Source organism: Mustela nigripes, chromosome X (assembly GCF_022355385.1).
Source record: "Mustela nigripes isolate SB6536 chromosome X, MUSNIG.SB6536, whole genome shotgun sequence".
Taxonomy (NCBI): domain Eukaryota; kingdom Metazoa; phylum Chordata; class Mammalia; order Carnivora; family Mustelidae; genus Mustela; species Mustela nigripes.
In genome coordinates, this window is record NC_081575.1 from 117,915,624 (window position 1) to 117,929,550 (window position 13,927).

A 13,927-nucleotide genomic window follows, 5' to 3' on the forward strand; every position below is an offset into this window, starting at 1 on the left:
GGTCCAGCACTAGGAAGATCACTGAGAGTGAAACAGGGTCTCCCATCACAAAGGAGTAGCGATGGGGTGCCTGGGGGGCTCAGTCGCTTAAGCCTCTGCCTTTGGCTCAGGTCATGATCCCAGGGTCCTGGGATCGATCCCCGAGTCAGGCTCTCTGCTTGGTGGGAGCCTGTTTCTCCCTCTTCAACCTGCTTCTCCCCCTGCTTGTGCTTTCTCTCTGTCAAATAAATAAATAAAATCTTTAAAAAAAAAAAAAAGAGCTACCTGGGACAGATCCAAGGCAGGGCCCAGACATTGCAGGTAGGGCTGGACTAAATGCTACGTTCCCTTCGAGATCCTTCCAGTTCTCAGCTATTTCTTTGGCATTGGAGACTCTTTTAAAATCCTAATCCTAAGAAATGTCATTAAGACCAATTTAGAGTTAAAATTTAAACGGCTATGTTGGTTCCTGATGTGGGGTATACAAGTCTTAAACAATAACGATAACAGAAGGCGCTTGAAATTGTGGGAAAAGCCCTGAATTGAGGTTTTTTTTTTTTTTTTATGAATTTTATTTATTAATTTGACAGCAAGAGAGGGAACACAAGCAGGGGGAGTGGAGAGCCGAGCATGGAGCCTAATGCCGGACTCGATCCCAGGACCCTGGGATCATGACCTGAGCCGAAGGCAGATGCTTAACGACTGAGCCACCCAGGCGCCCCTAAATTGAACTCTCTACTTGCTCTGTGGACATGAGTGTGAGAGGAAGGGGGCCTGGGGAGGGCCCTTGCGTGCCTGCACCTGGACGCTATCTGGTGGTCAGAAAGTGATGGGGATCTGCAGCCTCCTGCTGCCCTTCATCGTGGGTGCCCAGGAGCTCAGACTCCTCCCGGGTGCGGGTTTGGGGTTGTATCTGTTACTGAAGTGCCTGCCATCCATGCAGCCTGGCCAGACTGACTAGAGCACCATTGCCTAGTCTGGCCATGTCCAGCCCTGCCTCGCCTGGCCTGCTATCGGCCACCTCTCAGTACCCCTGGCTCCCTCCCGCCCAAGGTGAGGGTCTGGAATGCAGACCTTCTGCACTGTTCAACCACCCAGACCCCGCTGAGAGCTGCTCCTTTTTCCATCCATTCCATGCGGAGCCTCTGAGTTGTGGGCCAGACGCGCCCCAACTGCTCCCCAACCCAGAGAGACGGGGCAGGGCTGCTACAGGACTGGGAGGAGCGCACGGTGGAGTCGTTGCCTTGTGGCCCCTGGAGAGCTGGCTGTGAAAGGTTTCTTCTTCCCGAAGCTCACCCCCGTGTGCTGTCTCTCTCTTGTCTCTGAGGAGGAGGGCTTCCCTTCGCGCAGGTCCTGCCCTGTTCCTTGTCTATGCAGCTGATTTTAGAGTTAAAATCCTGATGGGTTGGGGGTTGCACAGTTTGCTAGGAGGCTGGCAGAGTCTTGGGTTGTGGCTAGCGCGTCCCATGGATCGCTGCAGCCCTGTCCAGTGGCTCAGGGGAGGCACAGGAAAGGCTGTGCGGGCACCGTCAGATAGCCCAGCAGCCGTGCGCCCGACCCCAGCTGCAGGGCTGGCTGCCTCTGGTCTGCCGGGAAAAGGGCGCTGTGTGGGGGCGTAGGAAGATGAAGGCTGGAGATGGTCGAGGACTGGGAAGTATGCCGTGAATGGTGGGGCGTGGGGGAGGAAGGGAAGCTCCCCATGCTCCTGGAACAGCAGATGTGCGCGCGTTTCTTCAGAGACCTTGGTTTGGACTGAGCACGGAGACGCTTGACTTGTAGGGACAGGGGTGCCTCTGGGAAGGTTTGGGGATAGGAGTTCCTCTCCTAGTGGGGGAGCTGCGTGCTTAGGAGGACTGGTGAGTTGTCCGCGCCTTGTTCACTCACCCTTGCAAGCCTCGTGGTGGGAAAGAAAGAAGCCAGATGCAGAGGGCCGCATGCTGTGTGACTCCCATTTGCCTGCATTGTGCAGAATGGGAAACGCCACAGAGACACAGAGGAGGCCGGTGCTTGCTGGGGGCTGCGAGCAGGAGGAACGGGGGAGGCCCGCCTGATGCGCGTGGGGTTTCCTTCCTGGGTGATGAGGTTTCCGAGCTGGATGGGGGAGATGGTTGTGCAGTGTTGTGAGTTTACTCACTGCTCCTGATCTGCTCACTTGAAAACGGTTACTCGATGTTCTGTTTCTTTTATCTCAATTAAACAAAAGCGCAGAGGTGTAATAAGGCAAGTGTCCGCCATGGGTTTGCTCAGGATACATTTTCCTGACTCTTTGGGTGGCTGGGAGTGGGTCTGGTACTTTCTGTGGCTGGACACGCCCATCCCTCCTCTCAGGCAAGGCCCCCGTCTGCTTCCCCCCCCCAGCACCATGCTGCTCTACCGCCTCGCGGCCTGGGGCCTGGCCGCCCTGCTCTGCGTGGAGGGTGCCGTCCTGCTCTACTCCCCGTCCGTGTCCAGGTAAGCCGGGGCTCCAGCTCCCAGACCCCTCGGGATCCTGCAGACGGGGCGTGGGCGTGGAGCCAGAGTGGACCCCTCACTGGCCAGGCCCTTGTGTGCAGAGCCGCCCGGCGTCCCCCTGGCGGGGTGGGGGGCCCACGACAGTGTGCTCTGCCGCTCATGTCCCGGCCTCTGCTCTTCGCGTCTGGGTGCTGGGCACTTGTTGCACACAGGCGCGTGTGCAGAGCTCCAGGTGCGTCTCCTTCCAGGACGGGTGTGCACACATCTCTAGGCATATCCTCCACACGGAGGGAATTTCGCAGGCACACGCTGTATTCTCCGCACCAGCTGCCTCTGCCCGAGTACGGGCAGGGCGGTGACCGTCCTGAGGAGGAGTTCGCATCGGAGGGGAGAGTCCGAGCGTTGTGTTGGGAGAGCTAGTTCTGAGCCTCCGCTAGCCTCCCCTTGTCCCTTCTCTCCCAGCTGTCGGCTCTCCTGAACACAGATACAGGGAGAGAGTGGTCTGAAATGGTCTCAGCTTCTTCTTCAACCTAATATCTCATCCGTGCGGGGTGCTGGGGTGGTTCAGTTGGTGAGGCATCTGCCCTCTGCTCAGGTCCTGGGATTGAGCCCCGTGTCTGAGCAGGGAGCCTGCTTCTCTCTCTCCCTCTGCTGCTCCCCCTGCTTGCACATGCTCACTCGCTCTCTCTGTCAAGTAGATAAAATCTTAAAAAAAAAAAAAAAAAAAAGCAAAAAACCCCAGTAAGTCTCATCAGTGCAATCATTTGGAAGGCCTTACAGTTCCTTCAAGTATGTATATTCTAACTGCCAGTGGAAAGCTGAAAAACAGGTTGGACATTGTCTCTTTGTGATTTTAGGGCAGTGTAGACAAGGATCAATAGAGCTCAGCCCAGAGAACAAATCCGGCCCTCTGCTTGGTTTCGTAAATAAAGTTTTATTGAAACACAGTCATGGCCATTTGTTTATGCCTGATTTATAGCTGCTTTCGTATTGCAGTGTCAGTTCCGACACGCTGCATGGTCCATGGAGCAAAAAATACTTCTGGCAGTGTTCCCTGACAGAAGTTTGCTGACTCATAGTTTTCCATTTTTGCCTTTTTTTTTTTTTTTGACTTTTTGCAGCTACTTAGTTAGACATCTCCAGATTGGTGTTGCCTAGTTGAAGGTCAGTGCTCCCAGAGTTGTGGGTCTGTCCACCCACACAGCTGCCCTTGATTGGAAAGGGAGTTACTGTCCATCAGCTTCACCCGTGGGCTCCGGGAGCCTCCTGGGAAGGTTGCATCTGAGCGTGAGGGAGCCGGTGGTGCAGGGCTCACGAGGGGCTCTGGGGCGCCCCCACGGTCCTGAGGAGGCCGCTTCTGGGCCTGTGTCAGCTCTCATCCTCGCCCTCTCCTTCGTTGCTCACTTTTTTGCACTTTCTATCGTTTCCCCCTTCCGCGTTGACCGCGCCCCGCCTGTTACAACAAGGGCGCCTGCGTCTTCATCGCCTCACCTTCCGGGCCGCAGGGGCCGTCCCCCAGCTGGTTTGCTACCTCCTGCCTGCCTCGGGCAGTCCTCTCTCCCCTTTGCCTTCAATTCTCGCTTCCTCTTGGCCCTTTTTTCTGTTCCATGATGCATTTCTTCGCTGATGGTTCTGACCATGCGTGTGTGGTAAACCCATGCCTGTGTGTGGCGCTCCCCTGCATCACAGGCTGACCGGCGAGTCCCATGATCCCTCAGTAGGAATTCCCGCCCTTGCGGACTCTTGCCTGTGAGGCTCCGGGTGGCTAAACCCTGCCCTCCTGCTTAGGACCTCTTTCTCTCTCTCTCATTCTCTAACAAATAAATTTAAAAAAAAAAGACTTTATTTATTCATTCATGAGGTGGGGGGCGGAATAGAGGGAGAAGCAGACTCCCCATCATGTAGGGAGCCCACACGGGGCTCGATCCCAAGACCTGGGATCATGACCTGAGCCGAAGGCAGACGCTTCCCCGACTGAGCCACCTGGGTGTGCAAAATAAGTCTTAAAAAAAAAAAAAATTACAGTCCTTCTTCCTGAAAAGCACCCGTGAAATGATTGTGAGGCACAGCCGTGGAACACGTTTGTTCTGGAACATGAAGCTTGGGTATTTCGGGGTGCTCTGGGGGCGGGACTGGATCTTCATCCCAGGGCTGGCCAGGCACAGTGCAGAGCAGGTTCCTAAAACCTCACTACTGCACTGAGTGCCTCTGTGTCTACTTGAACTATGTCTTTTTTTTCCTTGAAGAGACCGAGGTTGGGGGCTCCCCCATTCCAGTGTGTCTGTTTCTGTCTTTCCTGGCAGGACCCTTTAACAGGTCCCCCAGTGGAGTGCCTTAGAGGCCCTCCTGACTTCAGGACCCACGGAGCCCTGACTGAGCCGCCTTTCTCTCAGTGTTCCCTTGCTTACTGGCAGACAGGAGCTATGGTTTCCGTTGGGCCGGCTCTGAAGTGGATTTATGCATTTCCCTCGCCACTCTCCTGCTCTTATCTCGGATTCCAGAAAAGTCTGAATGTTCCCGCAAAGTGCTCTTTTCCAGAAGGACTTGTTTCCTCCCGCAGGTGTGAGCGGGACCTGGAGCACGCCGTCCCCCACTATGTCACCACGTACTTGCCGCTGCTGCTGGTCTTCGTGGCCAACCCCATCCTGTTCCGGAAGACGGTGACCGCGGGTGAGTCACAGGGAGCGCTCCTGGGGCGGGACCATGGGGGTAAGGCTCCGTGCCTTGGGCTCACGTGGTGGCAGGTGTTGTGCTTCTGGAATCACTGGGACAGTTGCCCTCATCGGTCAGTCCCCCTCCAGAGATGGAAGCACAGGACACATGGGGAACGGGAGCGTGTGTGATCACGGTGGTGAGCAGGCCCCTTCCGTGCTGGGCTTCGTCTTTGCCAGTGTTGTACAGCTCTAGGTGGGGACCAGTGAACTTCCGTTTCTGTTGGGGCTCATCGTGGGTCTGCACTTGGTGTGCCCTGCATGCCCTGGGCGTGCCCTTGGAAAACTGTGGAGTCCGATGGGGCCGGGGGATGAGTCTGGGCTGAAGAGCGGTGAGCCTGGCTACTCCCAAGATAGGCTTGGCTTGTGTCTTTCCTTGATCGGGCAGGAAACAGGAAGTAGAGCATAGGAAATGAGTCCAATGCAGTGCTAAGAACTGGAGAAGAAGGATGTGAGCCAGCAGAAAGCCCTGGAAAGGCCTCTACTGAGACTGGGGACTTGGCATTCCAGTCCCCAACCACATCCTCATGGAAGCGTGACCAGGGGCAACCTCCAGCCTTAAGCCCCGGCCATCCCTCAAGTGCGGAATAAGAACAAGGAAGTGCGGGGCGCCAGGGTGGTCAGTCTGTTAAGCCTCCTGCGATCGAGCCTTGTGTCATCTTGGGGTCCGGGGATCCAGCCCTGCATCATCAGGGTCCCTGCACTTTGGTTGGGGGGGGTTTCCTTCTCCCTCTGCTGCCTCCCCAGTGTGTGCACGTTTTCTCATTCTCAAATAAATGAGATCTTTAAAAAAAAAAAAAAAGAAAAAAGTACATCTTAATAGGAGGTTGATTGAAGATAAGCTGTTGACTGTAGAACTTTTAAACGTTCAAAGGACTCTACCAGAAGGAATAGGAAATCATTGTGGGTCTTTGGATCCCTTTTTTGTCCCCTACGTCTGCATTTAAAAACAGTATGTTAAATATAGCAACTTTTTTTTTATATGAACATGTAATGTGTTATTAGCCCCAGGGGTACAGGTCTGTGAATCGCCAGGTTTACACACTTCACAGCCCTCACCATAGCACATACCCTCCATAACCCCAACACCCTCTCCTGACCCCCATCCCCCCAGCAACCCTCAGTTTGTTTTGTGAGATTAAGGGTCTCTTACAGTTTCTTTCCCTTCTGATCCCATCTTGTTTCATTTTTTTTCCTACCCCCCAAACTACCCACTCTGCCTCTCAACTTCCTCATATCAGGGAGATCCTATGATAATGATCTTTCTCTGATTGACTTATTTCGCTCAGCATAATACACTCTAGTTCCATCCACGTCATTGCAAATGGCAAGATGTCATTTATTTTGATGGCTGCGTAGTATTCCACTGTGTATATATACCACATCTTCTTGATCCATTCATCTGTTGATGGACATCTAGGCTCTTTCCATAGTTTGGCTGTTGTGGACGTTGCTGCTGTAAACACTCGGGTGCACATGCCCCTTTGGATCACTACGTTTGTATCTTTGGTAGTAGTATCAATTTGTAAATACCCAGTAGTGCAGTTGCTGGGTCATAGGGCAGTTCTATTTTCAACATTTTGTGGAACCTCCATGCTGTTTTCCAGAGTGGCTGCACCAGCTTGCATTCTGACCAACAGTGTAGGAGGGTTCCCCTTTCTCCACATCCTCGCCAGCATCTGTCCTTTCCTGACTTGTTAGTTTTAGCCATTCTGACTGGTGTGAGGTGGTATCTCATTGTGGTTTTGATATGTATTTCCCCGATGCTGGGTGATACGGAGCACTTTTTCACGTGTCTGTTGGCCATCTGGATGTCTTCTTTGCAGAAATGTCTGTTCATGTCCTCTGCCCATTTCTTGATTGGATTATTTGTTCTTTGGGCATTGAGTTTGATAAGTACTTTACAGATTTTTGATATTAGCCCTTTATCTGTACTGTCATTTGTGAATATCTTCTCCCATTCTGTCAGTTGTCTTTTAGTTTTGTTGACAATACAGCAACTTTTTAAGCAGATTTGCCTGTAAGCGCTGAGTTAGTTACATCAAACAAATGAAAATCACATATAGGAAAAGACCTGGAAAGAAATGTATTAAGATGTACACAGTGCTGGTATGAGGGTGCACAATGGGTCATTAATTTTCCCTTAACATTTTTTATATTTTTCAACTTGTCTATAAGGAGAAATTTTTAATCTTCCAATGTTCCAAAACAGCAATGTGCATTATTATTATTATTTAAGATTTTATTTGTTTATTTGAGAGGGAGCGAGAGCTCAAGCAGGGGAAACCGCAGAGGGAGAAGCAGGCTCCCCACTCAGCTCGATCCCAGGATCCCAAGATAAGGGAGTGGGACTCGATGTGGGACTTGATCCTGGGATCCCAGGATCATGACCTGAGCTGAAGGCAGATGCTTAACCGACTGAGCCACCCAGGCACCCCAAGATTGCATCATTTTTAAAATATAAAATAACTTTTAAGAACATAGTTCTTAAAAAATATATGTAGTTCTTGAACTCAAAAGATCCAAATAAAATCTGGAGCTTAACTGATAGTAAAGCAGTATCGCTAGTCTCTTCCTTGTGACAAATAAGAGCCTGGGTGTGTAAGGTGTTGGCATTGAAGGAATCTGGGTACGGGTCTGTAGAAACTCTCTGTGCTATCTCTGCCACTCTTATGTAAGTCTACAGTGATTTAAAAGTGTAAGTTGTAGGCGCACCTGGTTGGCTCGTTTGGTTGAACATCTGCCTTTGGTTCAGGTCATGGTCCTGGAGGTCCTCGAATTGAGCCCTGCATCAGGCTCCTTGCTCAGCCTTTACTTGCTTGAGCTCTCTCTCTCTCTCACTCGCTCATTCTCTCCCTCTCTCAAATAAGCTGAAAAGGAAAAAAAAAGAAAGTTTGACAGACTCTGCATCCCTTGGAGTCTGTGAGAACCGCAACTTGGAAGCTGGGAGGGAAGAAGGTGGTGTCGCGCCCACACACTCCGCTGCCTTGGCTTACGGGCTGCCGTCTTGGCGGACTCCCTTCCCTGTCCCTCCGGAAATGCAAGTCGTGACCATTACATGCAGTTCCCCTCTGGTTTTTTGCAGTGGCCTCTCTCCTAAAAGGAAGACAGGGCATTTACACAGAGAACGAGCGGCGGATGGGTGCCATGATCAAGATCCGGTTTTTCAAAATAATGCTGGTTTTCATCATTTGGTAAACTTTCTTTTATAAATTTTTTTAAAAAATTGCCGCTGGGAAGGGATACGCAGTCACGCTTTTCCAAGTGTGACCCAGGAGTTTTTTGCAAAGGGAAGAGCCTTTGGAAAGGAAGTCTTGGACACTGCTCGGGTGCTTAGAGGAAATGCGCGTGAGACAGGAAGGCCAGTCCCCGGCATGTGAACTCCTGGGAAGATATGCACGTCTGCTCGGGTCCTATGTAAAGCCCTTTGAACAGAAAAAATCCCATCTTTAGTTTTGTTACAACTGAGAAGTGTGTCCAGTGTTTACTGCTGCTGCTAGGGCTAAGTCCGAAATAGAGCACTTGACTACGCTTTTAAAATGTACCCGTTCAGGATTCCTGTATCTGACAAGAAACAAGGGCAAGGGTACATTTATTGGTGTGAGGGCTCCGGGGCGGTCAGGAAGTGTAGAGAGGAAGCTCTCTCTGCTCAGTTGGCCCCACCACCGGCACTCTGCCCCGAGTTTCGGGAGGAGGCTTTGAGCATGGATCTGTGACCGATGCGAAACAGACGGGAATCCGAAAGGCTCTTGCTAGGGCGAATCGTAGTTTGCAGAGCAGGGTGTGTCTTTGTGCTGTTAATAATGTATGTACCCGTGAGGATGAGGTTGGTTTGGACATTCTCCTAGGAGAGATGGAGACTGTCTCCCTCTAAAAATACACTCAGCCCATCATTTTCACGTTTGTTGGCCTACCAGTAATAGTAACATTAGAAAGTTTCAACATAAGATAGCGAGGTTTTAGGAGGTCTCCCTCAAAAAATTTCATTACCCTTCCAGCGAGACACAAGTTTTGGGTCATTTTGTATTGGGTCAGTCTATTTCATAGGCTGCTTAGATCCGCTCGCGCTGACTGGGGCGAGTGTTGCCCTTGGAAACATTTGTCGCTCTCTGCTATGGACATGAGGGAAGGACTCACAGCTCTTAAGTTCTGCATGCACTGGTTTCTGCTGATCGAGGGGGCCCCCTGCCCAGGACTTACGGGTGTTAGAAGACACATTCCCTGACCCCCTGCATTCTCAATTAGCAGTAATCGTGCCTCGGATAAACCTCATTGGCTATGATACTGCCATTGCACAAAGCTTGACCCCCTGCATTTTCAAGTAAATCCTGTAATGTGGGCTTGTTTTCCTTCCGACAGTTGGCTGCCGAACGTCATCAATGAGAGCCTTCTCTTCTATCTTGAAATGCAAGCAGACATCAACGGCAGCTCTTTGAAACCTGTCAGAAATGCGGCCAAGATCACGTGGTTTATTATGGTAGGGCAGGCTTGATTTTAAACTTTTTTTCTTGGAAAGCAAAAGTCCGAAGGACAAAAACCGCTCAGAAGTATGGTGAATGAGTTTAACGGGTTCCCCGTCCCTCCATCTGGCTTTGATCTGCGAGCTCGCTCGTGCCTTTCGATGTTGGGATCATTGATTAAATGGGCACGGCTCCCATCAGCCGGTTAGGCGCAGTGTATCTGACCCTTCAGGCAGCCTCAAAATTGCAGGGAATTTAGCTTGAAGAACCGTTTCAGCCTGTAAAAAAGCCACAGGCGTGACGGTATTCCTTGTAACAGGATCCGTCACGACAAAGCAGGGTAGGCCGCCGCCATAAAAGAAACACGAGGGAATGGCTACGTAAATTTCCTTTTTTCCCCTCTTGACGGAATGGTGTGCAGGTGTGACTCCATGAGAGCTCTAGTATTCAGGGAAAACGCAAGATACGAACACGAGGCTAGTTACAACCACAGACTAACGTGTGTGAAGAAACGTTGGGTAGAAAAGCACAGCAGGGGTAAGAGGTGCAGGGCACTCCCTCCCTCCCAGTTCCCTGCCTTCTCCTCCTTCCCTGTCCCCTGTCTCCCTCTTCCTCCCAGTCCCCTCCCCCGCCTCCTCTGTTTTCAGGCTCCCTGGAAGGTGCTCTGCTTAGAGCCAGTGTTTGCCCGGCTGGCCGCAGACCAGCCCAGCGGCTCCCTTCCCCACGAGGCAGCCCAGCAGGCTTGCGGGCCGCAGACCTGATGCTCTCATTCCCACTCCGCAGCGCTGACCGACCTGTGCGTTCTCTCCTGCCTCCCAGGGGATACTGAATCCGGCCCAAGGGTTTCTCTTGTCCTTGGCCTTCTACGGCTGGACGGGCTGCAGCCTGGAGTTTCGGTCCCCCAGGAAGGAGATCCAGTGGGAGTCCGTGGCGACGTCTGCTGGCGAGCGGACCTGCCTGTCCCCCGAGGGCTCCCACGTGCCCTGTGAGCATCCGACCTGCAGGAAGGCGGCGGGGGTTGGTGGGCACACGTCGGACGAGGCGCTGAGCATGCTGTCTGAAGGTAAGCCCTGTATGTCGAGGCGGCTGCATCGTGGAGTCCCTGGGCCAGCCTGGAAGTCCTGTGTCCAACGAGGAGGTGACATGGTGCAGGGTGCGGGTGGGGGGTCTGCCCCGCGGTGACGTGCTTCAGAGCCAGCAGCCGACACCGATGCGAACCTGGCTCGTTAGCACCCACCTCTCTCTCTCATGGTTTAACGCCGTCTCCCTCAGTGCCTCCGCACGTCAGCTTCGCGTTCCAGTGATGGAGCCTCACTGGCAGCCCTCAGTGTTTGCTTTCAGAAAGTGGTGTTGGCAAGAGTAGCATTACTCTAACTGATGGCAGGAGTTTTTGTACAGTCCGAATTGGAAGTTTGGGAAATGACTTTTTGCTAACGTACCGGTCTCCTCCCTGTTGAGGCTACTTGTAAGGCTTTGGTTTAGGCCCGTTGCAGTGCTCTCTCTTTTTTTTTTTTTAGATTTTATTTATTTATATGACAGAGATCAGGAGGCAGGCAGAGAGAGGGGGAAGCAGGCTCCCTGCAGAACATAGAGCCTGATGTGGAACTTGATCCCAGGACCCAGGGATTATGACCTGAGCCGAAGGCAGAAGCTTTAACCCACTGAGCCACCCAGGTGCCCCTCCTGCCCCCTGCAACTCTTGATGAGGACGGGTTTGGAAATCACCGCTCTGACCTCTGCAAAGCTTTAGCTGACCTAACCATTTGTAACCTACACGCAGATAGATCCAAAGGACCAGATCTCTGGTAATGATAATGTTTCATTAGCCCACTGGTAGGTTCAGTGGGCTAATGAGCCAGAGAGAATGTTGAAGAAGGGTGACGACGGAGCGTGTTCTGGGACATACAGGCTCCGTCATCTTTCCTCAGCTGACGCCGGGCTGGCAGAAATGCACCTGCCTCGTCCGTCAGCCTCTCGCCCCAACTACTGTGTCTATCTTCTGAGCGAGTCTCTCATTCCCAGTACTGTTGGCATCTAGCTTGGCGGGATTCTTTGTGCTGAGGGTGGCCTGGGCACTGTAGGACGCGGGGCAGCCTCCCTGGCCTTCGCCCACTCACTGCCAGTAGCACGCATCCCGACTGTGACCGCCAGCACTGTTTCCAGACATCAGCAAATCCCCTGGACACACAGTGAGCCCAGTTCAGAACGACTGTCTCGGAATAATGAGGCTGTCTGAAAGCTGGGATCCAAAAATTTGCTTTTCCCAATGTGTTGTCTGAGCTAAGTGCGTGTAAGCACGCACGCACACACACACGTGTGAAGCCACACCACAAGGCAAACACATAAGATCCGGAAGACTTTGGAACGAAATAATGTTGGAATTGGGGGAAGGGCAGGTACACTGACGCTATTTGGAAGTGACGTTAGAATCTGTTTCCATTCCTGCAGTTAGCTCCGGTGGAGGACGGTTTGGTTTCAGATGACCAGGTCGCTTTATTCTCGGGGCTAAAACATATAGTTGAACTGATAGATTGGCTCCGTGAGACAGGTATTGTCTGGTTGTCATCGGAAGCCTCGAAGGAAAACTTTCTGGCTAAAGCGAAAAGGCAGGGCCCGTGTGTTTATTGACTTTCTCTCTGGTGCACATCCTTCCTCAAGGTGAGAGAACACCGAGGGGCGTCGCTGGTAGCGCGGTACCACCGGTGAAATGAGCCAGAGAGTTTGATCTGGATCCGTTCCGTCTTGCTGGATTCCCATCCTTGTGTTTCAGAGTGGTTGACCGGTCTTTGGAAGTCAACTAAAACATGAGAAATGACAGTAAAAACCATCCCACGTGCCCTCTGCCCCCGTCACCACCAAGGAACAAGACCAGTCAGTCTCTCCTGGCTTTCTTTCTCTCAGGAAGCTATGGCGGAAGGTCAGAAGTGTTCACACAGCGCTTTTCGAGAAAGCTGACAGAGCCCGTAGAAACAGGATGTGTGTTCCTTCCGGCAGCTCTCTCTCGAAGCTTCGGTCTCTTCCCTCCTCTGTGTAAGCCCTCGGCAAGGCTGATGGAATGGAGTGATTGACAGCCATGTTGTCACGCAGGACGGAGAGTTTGTCTTTGAAATCTGAACTCCACTGGTTAGAGAATTTGTATTTTATAGCACAGTGAGAAAAGATCTTAAAAATCTTGGCATTTGGATAATTACGCAGGCACCGATGTTGGCATGCCCTCGTTCAGTGCCTCCAGCTTGTAGCAGCAGAGAAGGTTGGCCCTAGTGCCATGTTGATTTTGCCTCCCTCCTGTGCCGTTGTTAGAAGTTGAGCTATAATTCACATATCATAAAAGCCACCCTCTTAAACTGTACTTTCAGCTTCGATGGGTTTTAGTTTATTCACAGGGTTGTCCAGAACATTGTCATCACTCCAAGAACAAATCCCGTACCTGTGTCCAGCCGCTTCCCCTTCCTTCCTCCCCTCAACCACAGATCTGCTTTCTGTCTGCTGGACATTTCATCCAAATGGACAAATATTTGTCCTTTTCTGTTTGCCTTCTTTCACTCAGCATCATGTTAGCTTCATGTGTTCAGGGTTCACCCACATGGTGGCTTGGGTCAAATATTTTTTGATCTTCTCTGATGTTCTTATGGCTGAATGATACTCTGTTGTATGGGTGAGCCGTACTTGGTTCTGGTAGTAATGACCAATGAACTCCCCCAGCTCTGCCAGGCCTTGTGCTGGGAGCTGTATGGTGTGTGCACCAGAGACTGCCAACCGGGCGCCCGAAAATCTCGCAGTCTATAGAAAAGAATGAAAAAGCGAGGGGAAAGGCGCCTGATTTGAGCTCAGGGCACGGTCTCTGGTAGTGGGTCAAGTCCCGAGTATGCCTCCGCGCTGGGCGGGGGAGCCTGCTTGGATTTCTGCCTTTGCTGTTCCCTGTTCCAAGCTCTCTATCTTTAATAAAAAAAAAAATAATAATAGTAATAATAAAGCTAGGAATAGAATAACTAATGTAAATACCAGTGGGAGAAAAGTTTGGAGGAAAAAGCAAATGACGAACGCTTTTTGGGAAAAATGAGGAATGCAGTTGGTATTTTTCATTGTGGAAAGAATATGTGTAAAAATAGGAGGTATTGACTGAAAGCCAAGTAATGTGTTGTTCATGTCTGTCGGGTAGGGCTTTTTGAGGGATGTTGAACCAAAGAGTAACTGCAAAGTTAACCGCCTACATCAGCAAGAGTATGCAGTAGGGGTGTGATGAAAGGGGAGAGATGTGTGAAGAAGGGGAGGGGTCTGACAGAAGGGGTGTAAGTCGGAGGGGAGGGGCGATTCGGAAGGGGAGGG

General features: G+C 51.6%; 1 protein-coding gene and 1 pseudogene across 3 annotated transcripts in view; one reads left to right on the forward strand and one right to left on the reverse strand.

The window, feature by feature from the left end:
* The window catches only part of GPR143 (G protein-coupled receptor 143), a 65,728-nt gene that overhangs the window by 11,069 nt on the left and 40,732 nt on the right, over positions 1 to 13,927 (forward strand). Inside the window, exons 4-8 of one of the 3 annotated variants that reach the window (XM_059384715.1) lie at positions 2,308 to 2,430; positions 4,991 to 5,100; positions 8,227 to 8,335; positions 9,501 to 9,618; positions 10,421 to 10,664. In XM_059384715.1, the coding sequence (XP_059240698.1) occupies positions 2,308 to 2,430; positions 4,991 to 5,100; positions 8,227 to 8,335; positions 9,501 to 9,618; positions 10,421 to 10,664 (704 nt within the window). The remainder of the gene's footprint in view (positions 1 to 2,307; positions 2,431 to 4,990; positions 5,101 to 8,226; positions 8,336 to 9,500; positions 9,619 to 10,420; positions 10,665 to 13,927) is intronic. The other 2 variants (XM_059384716.1, XM_059384718.1) reach the window with 2 other exon arrangements.
* On the reverse strand, positions 9,374 to 9,443 carry LOC132008003 (U4 spliceosomal RNA; annotated as a pseudogene).